The sequence below is a fragment of the Calonectris borealis genome, chromosome 29 (genome assembly GCF_964195595.1).
Source record: "Calonectris borealis chromosome 29, bCalBor7.hap1.2, whole genome shotgun sequence".
In the NCBI taxonomy this organism is placed as follows: Eukaryota; Metazoa; Chordata; class Aves; order Procellariiformes; family Procellariidae; genus Calonectris; species Calonectris borealis.
The window spans coordinates 3,960,561-3,975,854 of NC_134340.1; the positions used below are offsets into that span (position 1 = coordinate 3,960,561).

Sequence of the window (15,294 nt, forward strand, 5' to 3'; positions counted from 1 at the left end):
CGGTACCCCCGCCCGGGACCCCCGCCCGGTACCCCCAGCCGGTACCCCCGCTCGGTACCCCCGCTCGGTACCCCCGCCCGGTACCCCCGCCCGGTATCCCCACCCGGGACCCCCGCCCGGGACCCCCAGCCGGGACCCCCAGCTCGACCCTCCCCGCGGCCGACCCCCCCGCCCCGGGATGCGGACGGGCACACGGGCTGGGCACAGGCGGCCGTTCCAGTTTAATGGCTTGGGGGGCGCTGGGAGCGGCCGGTCCTGCGCTCACTCCGGCCGCAGGATGCGCAGCAGCAGGGCGTGCACCCCCTCGTCCATGAAGCCCTGCGGGAGGAGAGCCTTGCCGGGGGCCGGACCCAAACTGGGGGCCGGGCTCCGAACTGGTATTTTCCAGCACTGCAGCCAAAATTGCCCCCCCCCCGCCAAGGTCACCCCCAAGCGAGGGGGACGCGGGGTCCCACCTGGGCAGCGTTGAGCAGGTGGGTCCTGTAGACCGCCACGATGTCCCGGTGGTTCTTCTGCTGGACCTGGGAAGGAGAAGAGGAAGGTGGGGTGACGAAGAGGGTGACGAGGTGACAGTGGGTGACACTGGGTGCTGGCACCCACCTCCAGCTGGAGCTGGAGCCGGGCGCTCTGGCCGCGGAGCCCCAGCACCTCCGCCGACAGCTTCTCCGTCTCCACCAGCAGCTTCTTCATCTGGGGTCAGGGACCGGGGGGGCAACGTCGGGGCGCTGGTGGGGACCGGCCGGTCCCCGTCACCCCCCGGGGCTGTCCCTTGGCTGCCCGGCTGCCCCCCCCCAAATTTGGCTGGAAGATGGACCCGGGTGGGAAGAAGCTCCTGGTCGCCCCAGAGATCCCCGGGCAGCCCCCGGCCCCCCAAACCCCTGAGGTGGGGCGAGGGGTGATGGGCAATGGGACGGGAGGGGAGGGGTGCGGGGATGGGGACGCGGTGGGGACGGGGATGGGAAGGGGACGGTGATGGGAAGGGGATGGCGATGGGAAGGGGATGGGAAGGGGACGGTGATGGGAAGGGGATGGGAAGGGGATGGTGATGGGAAGGGGATGGCGATGGGAAGAGGATGGGAAGGGGATGGTGATGGGAAGGGGATGGGAAGGGGATGGCGATGGGAAGAGGATGGTGATGGGAAGGGGACGGTGATGGGAAGGGGATGGTGATGGGAAGGGGATGGCGATGGGAAGAGGATGGGAAGGGGATGGTGATGGGAAGGGGATGGGAAGGGGATGGCGATGGGAAGAGGATGGTGATGGGAAGGGGATGGTGATGGGAAGGGGATGGCGATGGGAAGAGGATGGGAAGGGGATGGTGATGGGAAGGGGATGGGAAGGGGATGGCGATGGGAAGAGGATGGTGATGGGAAGGGGATGGTGATGGGAAGGGGATGGCGATGGGAAGGGGATGGGAAGAGGATGGTGATGGGAAGGGGACGGTGATGGGAAGGGGACGGTGATGGGAAGGGGATGGTGATGGGAAGGGGATGGCGATGGGAAGGGGATGGCGATGGGAAGGGGATGGTGATGGGGACGCGATGGGGACAGTGATGGGAAGGGGATGGTGATGGGAAGGGCCCCCGTCCCTCCAGCCCGCGTCCCAGGCCAGCCCAGCCCTTACCTTCCCCTCCTTGTCCCGGCAGGCCCTGGAGAGCTCGCCCGCCCTCGCCCGCAGGCTCCCCACGCTCCGCTCCAGCCCCTCCGCCTTCTCCCGCAGCTCCCGCGCCTCCCGCTCCCGCTCGGCCGCCCGGGCCGCCGCCGCCTCCTTCGCCCGCCTCTCCTCCGCCGCCGCCGCCCGCCAGCGCTCGGCCTCGGCCCCCGGCGGCCCCCGCGGCTCCCCGGGGAGCTCCCGGCCGCGCAGGGCGGCGGCGGTGCCGGCGAGCCGCTCCAGCAGTCGCGGCACACGGGGACCCGGCGCCGTCCCCAGCTCCTCCGCCAGTTCGCCCAGTGCATCCTCCAGCTCGCCCAGTAGCCCTGCCCCGTCCTTGTCCCCGTCTCCGTGGGTGCCATCACCCTCCATCTCTGCAACGAGTTGCAAGGCCTCATGCTGGGACCTCACCAGCCCGTCCAGCTTGCGGTGCAGCTCCTGCAGGATGCCGGCACCGGCACCGGCATCGCCGGCCGCCTCCCGCGCCTTCTCGCCCACCCCATCCCGCAGGGCCGCCAGCTCCCGCCGCTGCCCCGCCAGCTTCCGCCGCAGCCTCGCCGCCTCCTCCCGCTCGGCTGCCAGCGCCCGGGCCAGGGCGGCCGCTCCAGAACCTTCCGCCGCCGGTTCGGCAGCGGGGTCCTGCTCCCGCAGCCCCCGCAGCTCCTCCCGCAGCCGCTCCCGCTCGCGCCCCAGCCGCGCCAGCTCCCCCAGCAGCGTCCCGTTGCGCTCCTTGAGCTCCAGCATCTCCTTCTCCAAGCTCCCACCCTCCTCTCGGCTCTTCCCACCCGGAGCCGGCTCCGTGCCGTTCACCGGGCACGGGGAAGGCGCCGTCCCGGCGAGCGGCCGCGCCGGCTCCCGCCGGAGGTTTTCCAGGAGGACGCGGGATTCCTCGAGCATCTTGGCGTGGGTCTCGTCGGCGCGGCTCAGCGCCTGCTCCAGCCCCACCACCATCTTCTCCCAAGCCGCCAGGCTTTTCCGGACGGCGTCCGCCGACACCACCTCGTAGTGCAGTTTGCTCCGCAGGGCTTCCTCCACCTCCTTCCGCAGCCCCTTGCTCCGGGTGAAGGCGCTCGCCTTCGCCGCCCGCATTTTGGCACACTCGTCCCCCAGCCAGGTCAGGAACGGGGCCAGCGCCGGCGCCACGTCACCACCATTGAGCTGTGCCGCCGGCTGTCCTCCATCCCCCTCTTCCTCGGCCATCATCCTCTTCCTCAGCTCCCCCAGGTGCTGGGCCAGGAGGGCCAGGCAGGCGCCATCCTCATCCTCCACCCCGGCACCGGCTTCGCACCCGGGCAGGAGCCGCGCCAGCTCCCGCACCCGCTGCCGGATGCTGTCGGCGGCGGCCGCCAACCGCTGGCATTCCCGCGTCTTCCTCGCCAGCCGCTCCTGCAGCCGCCGCACCCGCCGGGCATCGCACCCATCCTGCTGCTCTTCATCCTCCTCCTCCTCCTCCTCACTGTCGCTGCCCGGGGTCCCCTCTCCCCGGCTTCCCACCTGCGGCGCGGGGTCCCTGGCACAGCCGGTGCCGTTCTCTGCCGGGGGGAAAAGAAACAATCCCCTTTTTCCCGTTTTTTTCCCCTAAAACAAGCAGCTGGGCGAGGCCGGATGGGTGACGGGGGTGGGGGCGGTGGCGGGTGGGGGCTCACCTCTCCCCCCGCCGCGGGCGCCGCGCAGGAGCCGCCGGAGCGCGCGGCTGGGGGTCTGTCCCGCGTAGTGCCCGCCGCCCTCGTCCCCCACGGCCGCCCCGTGGCTCAGCAGCAGCTCGGCCGACTCCAGGCTGCCGTGCTCGCGGGCCAGCGTCAGGGCGGTCCTGCGGGAGCGTGGCACGGTGCCACGATGGCACGGTGGCACGGTGGCACAGTGGCACGGTGCCATGGTGGCACAGTGCCATGGTGGCACAGTGGCACGGTGGCACGGTGCCATGGTGGCACGGTGCCATGGTGGCACAGTGGCACGGTGGCACAGTGCCATGGTGGCACAGTGGCACGGTGGCATGGTGGCACAGTGGTACGGGTCCCTCCCCACCCCTCTCCCCCCCCTCCCTGGGGACTGCTCTCCACAGCGGTGGCTTTCCACGGACACCGGGGTCCCTTGGGGACAGGGGACAACACCGGAGCTGTCTTTGCACCGGGCATCTCCAGGGTCCCCATGGAGCAGAGCCATCGAGCCATCGCCCCGGGCATGGGGGCAGAGCAGAGAGCCCCCCTCCCCGTCACCCCCAGACTGTCCTACAAGTGTCCCCCGTCCCCGCGGCCACTCACTTCTTGTCCTTGTCGGCCAGGGTGGGGTCGGCCCCTCTCTGCAGGAGCTGGGTGCAGATGGCAGCGTGGTTCCCCCGCGCCGCCAGCATCAGGGGGGTCTGCCCGTGCTGGGGGGGACGCGGAGGCGCCCGTCAGCCCCCGCCGTCCCCTGTCACCCCCTGCCACCCCCTCGGTCCCCACTCACGGCATCGGTGACGTCCAGGAGGGCCTCGTGGTCGCAGAGCAGCAGCACGCTGGAGGCGCAGCCCGAGGAGGCTGCGGGGGGGCCGCGTCAGCGCGGGGGGCTGCTCTCTTGGGGGGTCAGATGGGCCCCCCCGAAAGAGCCTTCAGCGCTGCCCCCCCTCCCAGCCCGGCCCGGGGCCCCGGCACTCACCAGCCCAGTGCAGTGGGGTTCGGTTCTGCCCGTCCACGTGGCCCTCGTTGGCACCATACTGGGGGGCACAGCGGGCATGGACCCTCCCCGAGCTGGGGACAGGACCCGGCGCCCTGCCCTGCCCCTCCCCAGCCTATTCCCACCCTCATCCTCCCCGCTGCCTCCACCCCTGTCCCCATCCCCACCCCGGTCCTTGTCCTCATCCTCATCCCTATCCCCAGCCCCAGCTCCAGCCCCATCCCTGCCCCTGTCCCCATCCCTGTCCTTGTCCCCATCCTTATCCCTATCTCCATCCCCATCTCCATCCCCACCTCCATCCCCACCTCCATCCTCAGCTCCATCCTCATCCCCCCCTCTGCATCCTCATCCCCACCCCATCCCCATCCCTGCCCTTGTCCCCACCCCATCCCCATCCTCATCCCTGTCCTTTTCCCCATCCTTATCCCTATCTCCATCCCCAGCTCCATCCCCAGCTCCATCCTCATCCCTGTCCTTGTTCCCATCCTCATCCCTGTCCCCATCCCCATCCATGCCCTTGTCCTCACTCTATCCCCATCCTCATCCCTGTCCTTTTCCCCATCCTTATCCCTATCTCCATCCCCAGCTCCATCCCCAGCTCCATCCTCATCCCTGTCCTTGTTCCCATCCTCATCCCTGTCCCCATCCCCATCCATGCCCTTGTCCTCACTCTATCCCCATCCTCATCCCTGTCCTTTTCCCCATCCTTATCCCCAGCTCCATCCCCAGCTCCATCCCTATCTCCATCCCCACCCCATCCCCGTCCCTGTCCTTGTTCCCATCCCCGTCCTTGTTCCCATCCCCGTCCTTGTCCCCATCCCTGTCCTTGTCCCCACCCCACCCCGGTCCCCGTCCCCGTCCCAGCTCGTACCTGCAGCAGGACCTTGACGCACTGGGGCTGGCAGGCGATGGTGGCCAGATGCAGAGCGGTGCTGCCTGCAAGAGACCCGTGGGCTGGGCACCGGCAGCCGAGGGGGACACCGGGGACACGGCCAGTGGGGACCCCCCAGGGGACATCTCGCCTTGGGGACATCTTGCCCCGACACGGCAGGACAGGGCGCTCCCCCGGGGCTCGGTGCCTTGGGGTGCAGGTCTGGGGTATGCTCAGCCCTTCGCCATCACCCGGAGGGGACACGGGGACCGCACCCTGTCGCTGTGTCCCCCCCCGTGCCAGGAGGTGTCCCCACCGGTGTCCCCCACTTACCGTCATCGTTCTTCTCGTTAACGGGGGCCCCGTGGGCCAGCAGCAGCGTCAGGCACTCGGTGAGACCCTTGGATGCGGCCAGGTGGAAGCTGGAGAAGGGCGAGAGGTGGCTGCCACCGAGGTCCCCATGCGCCACCCCAGGGACCCCCGTGCCCCCCCGGGGGCTGACGTACGCGGATTGCCCCACGGCGTTGAGCTTGGCGGGCCGGGCCGTTTTACGGGAGGCGAGGGCGGACACCCTGCCCACGTCGCCCTTCTCCACCGCTTCCAAAAGCTTCTGGTCCTGCTTGTTCCAGCTCTCAACCTGGGGGGTGGCGAGCGGCTCCGGGGGGGCTGCGGGGACGGGACCCCCACCCTGCCCCGCCGGGCGGCGAGGGCAAACTGAGGCACGGGTTCTCCACGTGCCGCGGCAGAGGCAGCGCTTCGGGGCTGACCCCTCTTTTAGGACGTGCCCCCCAAGTGCCTCCCTCTGCAGCAGCGCAGAGCCATGCCTCAGTTTCCCCACTTGTTGGGGTGCTCCAGCAGGGATGGGGCGCTGGGGACCCCGAGTCCCTGCGGAGCCTGGCCCTGGGCGCCGGCCGGGGAAGGCGAGGTGAGGCAGAGCGTGTCCCTGCCTGCGCCTGCCCGGCTGGTTTGTCGGGCTGCCGCCGCGCCGCGCCGGGCTCCGCCGCGGTGCAGGGTGTGGGTGGGCACCGGAGCCGAGCACCGGGACGGGGGGCCAGGCTGGGCATCGGGACCCGCAGCAGGGCCAGGTTTGGGGACAAGCTCTGGGGCCGGGCGCTGGGGCTCAGGGCTGAGCATCGGGGCCGGGATTGGAGCCGGCATTGGGGCGGGATTGGAGCTGGGATTGGGATTGCAGCCGGCATCGGAGCTGGCATCGGGGCTGGGATTCGGGTTGGGATTGCAGCTGGCATTGGAGCTGGGATTGGGATTGCAGCTGGCATCGGAGCTGGCATCGGGGCTGGGATTCGGGTTGGGATTGCAGCCGGCATCAGGGCCGGCATCGGGGCTGGGATTGCAGCCGGCATCGGGGCTGGGATTGGGGCCAGGATTGCAGCTGGCATTGGAGCTGGGATTGGGGCTGGGATTGGGATTGCAGCTGGCATCAGGGCCAGGATTGGGGCCAGGATTGGGATTGCAGCCGGCATCGGGGCTGGTATCGGCGCTGGGATTAGGATTGCAGCCGGCATCGGGGCTGGGATTGGGGCCAGGATTGCAGCTGGCATTGGAGCTGGGATTGGGGCTGGGATTGGGATTGCAGCCGGCATCAGGGCCGGCATCGGGGCAGGGATTGCAGCCAGCATCGGGGCCAGGATTGAGGCCGGGATTGCAGCCGGCATCGGGGCTGGGATTGGGGCTGGGATTGGGATTGCAGCTGGCATCGGGGCTGGGATTGGGATTGCAGCCGGCATCGGGGCAGGGCCGGTGCTGAGCACCACGGCCGGCTGCGGTTCAGGACCGGCGGGGCCGGCTGGCAGCAGTGGGGCCAGAGCACCCCCACACCCCAAACGTGGCCGCAGCACCCCCAGCCCCCCCGGGCACCCCCCATGGGTGCTTGCAGGGCACCGAGGCTGGGTGTCACCCCATCCACGGGGGTGGGGAGGGGGTCCCCAACCCCGGGACAGGCTGGGGTCCCCCCCGGGCGTGGGGGGGGGCCGGGACTCACCGCCACCTGCGAGCTGGAGCAGGAGAACATCCGCTTCATGGTGGCCGGGGGGGGCTCCCCGGGACCCCCTACCCCCGCCGGGCCGGGGCGGGTGCGGGTGCCGCGAGCGTCGGAGGCGTGTGGGTGCGGGCGCCTTGGGTGCGCGTCCTCCGCCCCGTCACCTCCCCACGCCCGGGGCTGGCTCGCGCCCAGCCCAGGCTTGTCCCGTCACCTCCCCGGGGACCTCCCGCCCGCCGTCTTCCCCGTGAGAGCCACCCCGGGCACCCCAGCCGCGGGCGCCCACCACCCTGGCGTCAGGCACCGTGCAGAGCAGCCTGCTGAGAACGGACACGCTCGGCTCACCCCGAAGGGACAAGGTAGGGACAAGGCTGGGGACACGGGACGGCTCGGGGGGACAGACACCCGCCACCGCTCTCCCATCGGGACGGACGCAGGCGCGGGCTTGAGACCCCACGCGCTCGGTGCATGCCACGGCCGCAGCACCCCGTCCTCCCGCTTCGTGTCCCCGTCCTGGGGTCCCGGACCGGGCCCTGCCCACCCCCTCCCAGCTGGGCTCTGCCCCCCGACCCCCCCCGGCCCCCCACCTGCACAGTTTGGGTCCAAACTGGTCTTTTTAATTATTTTCCAATTTTTTTTCTTTTTCTTTTTTTTTTTCCTTCGTTTTTGTACAGTTAAACCAAGGGGAACCAACCGATTAAACCCACCACTCCCGGCCCCCCCCCGGGCAGCCCCCCAAAAGCGGGGTGGGGGACGAGCTTTGGTAGAGATGGGCTCACCCCCCACTGGGGACATCACTGCAGTCCGGGGTGGGGGTGGGGGGGCCGCATCCTGCCCAGCGCTGGGACAGACCAGGACCCTCCCCACCCCCCCGAAACCTCCTCCCACCCCGAGACGACAAAATAAATAAATAAATCCAAGCCGGGGGGGGACACCAGTCCCAAACCGCTGTGTCGTCCCCCGCCCCCCATTGGAGGAGGGGAGGGGGCAACCGGACCCCCCCCAGCCCCGTAAGGCTCCCACGGGAATAGCAGCTCCCCAAACCCCCCCCGGCTGCCCCCCATCCCGCTGTCCCCAACCCCCCCCCAGCCGGATCCTGCCCCCAGCATCTCCTTGGGGGGAAAGGGGGGGTCGTGGGGTGCTGGGGGGGCCGGGCGGGGCTGGAGCCGGTCCCTAACTGTCCGAGGAGCCCCCGTCGCCCTCCCTCAGCTCCTGGTTGCTCTCCACTTCCTCGGGAATATCCTGCATCCTCAGGAAATCTATGGGAAAACAGCGGGTTAAACCCCCTGCCCCGGGAAAAGCGGGTGCCCGGGGCCAGCTCCTGCCCCCCTCCCACCCAGGGACCCACCTCGGGGGCTGGCGGGGGGGGAGCGGCGGCTCCCCAAGCCCTCGTCCTCCAGGAGCGCGTCCAGGGCGTCCTCACCCTCCCGCAGCCGGTCGGGATCGCCCCCCCGGTAATCCAGCTCCTCCCGGGGGCAGGGGGCGAAGGCAGGGTGGTGGTAGGAGAGGCTGGCGGGGGGGGCGCCGTGGCTCAGCTGCTGAGAGGGAGGAGGGGGGCGGTCAGGTCTGAGCCCCCCGTGGCCCCCAGTGCATGGGGGCTGAGGCCGGACGCACTCGTGTCATGCATGAGCGCATCCTTCCCCCGAACCCAGGTGGGCTGAGGCCAGATGCACTCGTGTCATGCATGAGCACATCTTTCCCCCGAACCCAGGTGGGCTGAGGCCAGACGCACTCGTGTCATGCATGAGCGCATCCTTCCCGCCCCTCCCCCTGCCTCCCCAGGCTGCAAAGCCGGATGAGCTGAGGCTGGACGCACTCGTGCCATGCATGAGTGCAGCTTTCACCATCCCCCCCCACCTCCCCAGGCCCCAAACCTGGGCAGGCTGAGGCCAGACGCACTCATGCCATGCATGAGCACATCTTTTTGCCCCAGCCATCCCCTCCCCGCACCCCAAACCTGGGTGGGCTGAGGCCGGACGCATTCATGTCATGCATGAGCACATCTTCCTCCCCCTGCAGGCCCCAAACCCAGGTGGGCTGAGGCCAGATGGACTCATGCCACGCATGAGCGCATCTTTTCACCCCTGCCGACCCCTCCCTGCACCCCAAACCCTGCTGGGCTGAGGCCGGACACACTCACGCCACGCGTGAGCACATCTCCCCGCCCGCCAGGCCCTGAACCCCGGTGGGCTGAGGCCGGACGCACTCATGCCACGCATGAGCACATCTCCCCGCCCGCCAGGCCCCAAACCCTGCGGGGCTGAGGCCGGATACACTCATGCCATGCATGAGCACATCTTTTTCCTCCCACCACCACCCCCCTGCACCCCAAACCCTGCGGGGCTGAGGCCGGACGCACTCACGCCACGCATGAGCACATCTCCCCCCCCGCCAGGCCCCGAACCCTGGTGGGCTGAGGCCGGACGCACTCACGCCACGCATGAGCACATCTCCCCCCCCGCCAGGCCCCGAACCCCGGTGGGCTGAGGCCGGACGCACTCACGCCACGCGTGAGCACATCTCCCCGCCCGCCGGGCCCCGAACCCCGGTGGGCTGAGGCCGGACGCACTCACGCCACGCGTGAGCCGCCCCTGCCCGCTACCTGGGGCGGGGTGAAGCTGAGATAGAGCGCATCGCCGGCGGGCAGGCTCCTCCGCCGCGGATCGGCCCCGCGCCGGCCCCGCGGGCCGCCCTCCTGCCGCAGGGCCCCCAGCTGCCGCCGGGCCTCCTCCAGCTCCCGCTCCAGCCGGGCGCGGTCCTGCTCGCTGTCCCGCAGCCGCGTCTCCAGGGCCGCCGCGTCCTGCGCCCGCTCCTGGCAGAGCTGCCGGCAGCGCCCCAGCTCCTCCTGCAGCAGCCCGTGCTGCCGCTGCAGCAGCGCCAGCTCCGTGGGGCCGGGCTTCTCGCCGCTCCGCGCCGCCGGCTCGGCCGGGGCCGGCTGGGAACCGCGGCGGGACGGCTTCTCCGTGCCCTCCTGCAGCTGCAGCTCCAGCAGCGTGTCCTGCTGGCTGACCACCGCCTGCGGGAGCGGGCAGGGGGTGGGCAGGGGGCGGGCAGGGGGCGGGCAGGGGGCGGGCAGGGGTGCGGGCAGGGGGCGGGCAGGGGTGCGGGCAGGGAGCGGGCAGGGAGCGGGCAGGGAGCGGGCAGGGGTGCGGCAGGGGTGCGGGCAGGGTGCGGGCAGGGGGGCGGGCAGGGGGGCGGGCAGGGAGCGGGCAGGGAGCGGGCAGGGGGGCGGGCAGGGGAGCGGGCAGGGGTGCGGGCAGGGGTGCGGGCAGGGAGCGGACAAGGGTGCGGGCAGGGGGGCGGGCAGGGAGCGGGCAGGGGGGCGGGCAGGGGGCGGGCAGGGGGGCGGGCAGGGATGCGGGCAGGGGGCGGGCAGGGGGGCGGGCAGGGGGCGGGCAGGGGGGGATGCCGGCTTGTCGCCCCCATCCCCGTCCCCTCCTCCCCGCAGCGCGGTCCCACCAACCTGGAGGCCGTGCAGGAGGGTGTAGAGGTTCACCAGCCGCTGGTTGATCTCCTGGGAAGGAGAGGAGGGGATGGTGAACCCCTGGTGAAGCCGGGTGGGGAAACTGAGGCAGGGAGGGAGCCGGGCCTCTCCCCCATCCCGTCCCCCCTTACCTCCTGGGGTACCCTCTGCAGGAGCTGGTTGCCGTTCCCATCCTGCGGAGAGAGAACAGTGACACTGCGGTGGCCCCGGCACAGGGTGGAGGTGTCCCCCCCGGTGTCCCCCCCACTGCGCTCACCCGTTGCCCAGCATCCGAGTCCGCCCTGCAGAACTCCAGGGAGCCGTTGAAGCTGCCGGCGTCGCCGTCTGCAGGGAGAGGCAGGGGGTGAGCCCCACCACGGTCCCAGGGGACCCCGGGCCAGGCACAGCCCCCTTCCCCGGCTGGCACGCGTCCCCCGTGCCCCGTCTTACTGCTGGCGCCGGGGCTGGGGCAGCTCTCGGCCTCGGCGAGGTTATTCTGGTCCCGGTCGCGCCCGGAGCCCGTGAATATCTCCTTCAGGCACTCCACTGCGGGGAAGCGCAGGATGAGCCCCACGCCGCGGGGGGGACCCCAGCCCAGCCCCGTGCCTCAGTTTCCTCATCCGGAGCATCGCCATTCCCAGAGCATCCCGGAGCATCGCACCCGGGTGGCTGGGGTACACGCACCCGCGGTCCCATCCGTACCTTCCCGGATGGCGTCGTGCATCAGCTTCTCCCCTCGGGAACCCTCGGCTGAGTCGGAGTGGAAGAGGGTGCGGGGGGCCAGGGTGGGCGAGGGCTCCTCGCAGCCGCTGGCCAGGGCCAGCATGTCGGCGAAGAGCCCCACCTTCTCCTCCAGCAGCGCCGTGATCTTCCGATCGTGTTGCAGGATACGGTCTGCGGGGCGGGGAGAGGGTAGCGGGGAGGGGGGGACGAGCAGGAATGGGGGGACGAGGAGGGGACGGGGATGGGGACCCCCACGGGGGTGGCACCCACCTTTCAGCTTGCGTAAGGACGCTTCGATCTCCGTCTCGATCAGGGGAAAGTCCTGGCGGCTGGGGCAGCTGGGAAGGACGGGGGGGTCAGAGCCGGGACCCCCCAACCCCATCACACCGCGTCCGCCCTTCCCACCCTTGGCCGCATCCTGCCAAGGCTCAGAGGACCCAACCCGGAGCTGCACCCACCTTCCGCCTCCCCATCGCCCGCCCCGCAGCCGTGGGGACCCCCCAAAAATCCCCCCCCGCCGGGGCGGACACTCACAGGCTGACGGTCTGCTGGATGACCTTCATCCAGTTGTTGCGGTCGTCGCGGGAGGCGGCGTGGACCTCGTACATCTCCGGCGGCGCGGCGCTGATCAGGAACATCCCCTTCTCCTGGTTGGCGATATCCCGCACGATGAGGTTTTGCAGGGAGATGACGGCCGGCTTGTCCTGCGGGACAGGTGGCGGGGTCGGAACGCCGTCCCGGTGCCGGCACAGCCGCCCCGGCAGCGGCGGGGGGCCGGGAGCGGGGGCCGGGCGGCGGCGGCTCACCAGCATGGGGAAGGTGTATTTCTGGTCCTTCTCTTGCAGGAAGATGAGGACGTCGGTCATCAGCAGCACCAGGACGTCTGGGAGGGGGCGCAGGGATGTGAGACGCTGGGGTGGGTGGGAGGCCGTGGCGTGTCCCACCCGCAGAGCCCCAGGGCCCCCTTAGTCCTGGGGCTGCCCCTAAATTTGTCCGTGGAGGGTGAGGGCCTCCTGGCACCCCTGGCACCCTGCTCCGCAGGCATCCCCATCCCCTAGTACCTCAATCCCCTGGCACCCTGGTCCCCGGCATCTCCATCCCCAGGAACCTCCAATCCCCTGGTACCCCCATCTCCGGGCACCCTGCTCCCCCAGCATCCCATGCCCTGGTACCCCCATCCCATAGCACCCTGGTCCCTGGGCATCCCCATGCCCTGGTACCCCCATCCCATAGCACCCTGGTCCCTGGCCATCCCCATGCCCTGGTACCCCATTCCTTGGCACCCTGGTCCCCCGCATCCCCGCCCCCTGGCATCTCCATCCCCAGCACCCCAGTCCCGCCCCCAGCACCCCAGTCCCCACCTTTGAAGCGCCCGGCCGCCGTCTTCCAGAGCATGCAGCCGCTGTGCACCAGCTTACGCCGCAGGAGCTCGTCCTTGCCGAAAACGCCGGCGCGGCTCTCCCACGGCAGCTGCACTTTGGCACGGCCGTCCACGCGCCTGTAGACGTCCCACAGCCGCGTGTTCATCTCGCACGTGTGCACCTCCTCGTTGATGGAGGAGATCAGCTCCTTCACCAGCTTCAGCGCTCGCGACAGGTCCGCGGAGTCACCCTCGTTGTCTGGGATGAAGGGTCGGGGGGGACGCGCTCAGGGCTGGAACCCCCCCAGCACGGGCAGCCCCCCGTGTTGCCCACCCGCCCCCAGCCCCGTTACCTTTGGAGTTCTTCAGGATGCGCTCGATGAGCACCGGGTACTTGGTGATCCTCTGCGTCACCAGCAAGGTGCACTCGGGCACCCCGTGACGCCGGAGCAGCGGGGACCGCGTCATCCTCTGGCCGGCCGGAGGGAGGGAGGGAGGAGGGAAGGAAGCACAGGGCACCCCGTTAGCAGCGGCCGCCCCCCCCGGGGCTCATAACCACGTTAAGAGGCATTAGGGAGACACACGCAGTTGGGGAAACTGAGGCACAGAGTCGGCAGAAGGGTCTTCAGCAGGGCACGAAGCCCGGAGCCCGCAGAGAGACCCCGACGCCCATCCCGGGGGTCCCTGCGGAGCCGTGTAGGGACAAGGGGTGCTCACCCGGATGAACTGCTGGAAGCGCTTGTCGCGGGCGAGCAGGTCCTTGTACTCCTTCATGGCTTTGGTGTGCTTGCTGCAGAACTCGGAGTAGGCTTTCTTCAGCTGCTCCGCGCTGGCACCCGAAAACTTGGCGGGGGAGGTTGAGGGGATGTCAGCGAGCCCGGAGCCTCCCGCCAGCACCCGCTGGCTCTGGTGGCCCCGCCAGCACCCGCTGGCCCTGGTGGCCGCGCCGTCCCCACCTGGTTGATGAGGATGTCCCCCAGCCGGTTGATGACGAAGTTCTTGTTGCTGTCGTGGGCCAGGGACTCCCTGCGCCGCTCCAGGAGCTGCGCCAGGAACCGCTCGTGGATCTGGCTCAGCTCGTCCACGCAGGGGAAGATCTTCTGCACCGTGGCCGGGTCCACCTGCAGATCCTCCAGCATGGCCTTGCGGAACATGTTGGCCATGATCTTCAGCGTGCGGACGTGGTGGATCTCCGTCTGGATCAGCTCTGCGGCGGGATGGGTGAGAGGGAGCGGCCACCGCGGCGGGGCCCAGCCTGCTCTGCGCCGCGGGGACAGCACCTCACCCTGTCCCCACCGCCTCCGGCGACCCCCGTCGCTTCATCCGCATCCCTACGTCCCCTGCCCTGTCCCCATGTCCCCCATCTCTGCCTCCCCATCTCTGTGTCCCCTGCCCTGTCCCCATGTCCCCCATCTCTGCCTCCCCATCTCTGTGTCCCCTGCCCTGTCCCCATGTCCCCCATCTCTGCCTCCCCATCTCTGTGTCTCTGACCCATCCCTGTGTCCCTACCCTGTCCCTGTGTCCCCTACCCTGTCCCTGTGTCCCCCATCTCTGACCCATCCGTGTGTCCCTACCCTGTCCCTGTGTCCCCCATCTCTGACCCATCCCTGTGTCCCTACCCTGTCCCCGTGTCCCCCATCCCTGACTTGTCCCTGCGTCCCCTACCCTGTCCCTGTGTCCCCTACCCTGTCCCTGTGTCCCCCATCCCTGCACCTCTGACCCATCCCTGTGTCCCCTACCCTGCCCCTCCATCCCCACCTCACCCCTGTACCCCGTCCCGCCGTGTCCCCCTCCCCGTCCCGCCAGTCCCCCCTCCCCACGCGGCCGCTCACCGTAGATGACGTCCTGGCGCTTCATGACGTCCATCTTGTGCTGCTGCAGGTAGCTGTTGTCCACGGCCAGGCTCCAGGAATCCGCCTCGAAGTCCTTCCCGTCCGTCTCGAAGTCGCTCATCAGCTGGTTGAGGATGACGTCGGGGCCTGCGCGGGAGGGCGGCGGGAGCCGGGGGGGCTGGCCCTGCGCCCCGTGTCCCCCCAGCCCGTGCCCCCACCCCGGTGGGTCCCCACCTTCGTCGATGAGCGACTCCACGGAGAGCGTGCGGTTGCGCATGTTGAGGGAGTCGGTGGACTGGGACAGGATCCGCCGGATCCCCAGGGGAGACTCATCGTTGAACGTCCTGGGCGGGGAGGGACACGACGGTGACGCTCTGGGGACGTCCCCTGCCCCCCGGCCCCCCGTTTCCCCCCGCTTACCCCGCGATGTTGGTGGTAGAGACGCTCTTGGAGAGGGAGAGGGAGGGTCGGCCGCGGCGGGGACCCAGCAGCGTCTGGCGGAAGCTCTCCGAGGGGTAGATGGCCGAGTTGGGGCGCTCCCGGATGGCAGCTGGGGGGGGACACTGGGGGTCAGCACTGCCACCCCCCTGGCTGTGCACAGTGTCCCCACCGCCCACGGGGGACACCCCGATACAGCATCCCCCCAGCACCCCCACCCGGGGACGTGTCCCCCAGCCCAGAGAGGGACCCGGCCCTGCCCCGACACCTCGGTGACAGGCAGCGCGGGGGGGAAGGGCTGTCCTCCC

General features: G+C 70.4%; 2 protein-coding genes across 6 annotated transcripts in view; both read right to left on the reverse strand.

Moving 5' to 3' along the window:
- Positions 1-255: 255 nt before the first annotated feature.
- On the reverse strand, positions 256-6,277 carry ANKRD35 (ankyrin repeat domain 35). Its single transcript, XM_075176357.1, is given in 12 exon segments — positions 256-318; positions 456-521; positions 601-690; positions 1,625-3,183; positions 3,298-3,461; positions 3,913-4,019; positions 4,097-4,167; positions 4,286-4,343; positions 5,175-5,239; positions 5,508-5,596; positions 5,681-5,838; positions 5,840-6,277. Coding segments are annotated over 12 exon segments (2,883 nt in total). The 5' UTR covers positions 6,239-6,277; the 3' UTR covers positions 256-261.
- Positions 6,278-7,940: 1,663 nt separating this feature from the next.
- ARHGEF2 (Rho/Rac guanine nucleotide exchange factor 2) overlaps positions 7,941-15,294 on the reverse strand; it is a 31,237-nt gene continuing 23,883 nt past the window's right edge. For 4 of the 5 annotated variants that reach the window (XM_075176351.1, XM_075176355.1, XM_075176353.1 and 1 more), the window contains 18 exons: positions 14,969-15,098; positions 14,783-14,892; positions 14,549-14,695; positions 13,673-13,923; positions 13,434-13,559; positions 13,070-13,187; positions 12,718-12,975; positions 12,163-12,239; positions 11,891-12,060; positions 11,627-11,694; positions 11,336-11,527; positions 11,084-11,179; positions 10,911-10,978; positions 10,786-10,827; positions 10,634-10,684; positions 9,773-10,186; positions 8,519-8,708; positions 7,941-8,429 (listed from right to left, as the gene is read on the reverse strand). In XM_075176351.1, the coding sequence (XP_075032452.1) occupies positions 8,344-8,429; positions 8,519-8,708; positions 9,773-10,186; positions 10,634-10,684; positions 10,786-10,827; positions 10,911-10,978; positions 11,084-11,179; positions 11,336-11,527; positions 11,627-11,694; positions 11,891-12,060; positions 12,163-12,239; positions 12,718-12,975; positions 13,070-13,187; positions 13,434-13,559; positions 13,673-13,923; positions 14,549-14,695; positions 14,783-14,892; positions 14,969-15,098 (2,594 nt within the window). In that variant the 3' untranslated portion in view covers positions 7,941-8,343. The remainder of the gene's footprint in view (positions 8,430-8,518; positions 8,709-9,772; positions 10,187-10,633; positions 10,685-10,785; positions 10,828-10,910; positions 10,979-11,083; positions 11,180-11,335; positions 11,528-11,626; positions 11,695-11,890; positions 12,061-12,162; positions 12,240-12,717; positions 12,976-13,069; positions 13,188-13,433; positions 13,560-13,672; positions 13,924-14,548; positions 14,696-14,782; positions 14,893-14,968; positions 15,099-15,294) is intronic. The other variant, XM_075176354.1, reaches the window with a different exon arrangement.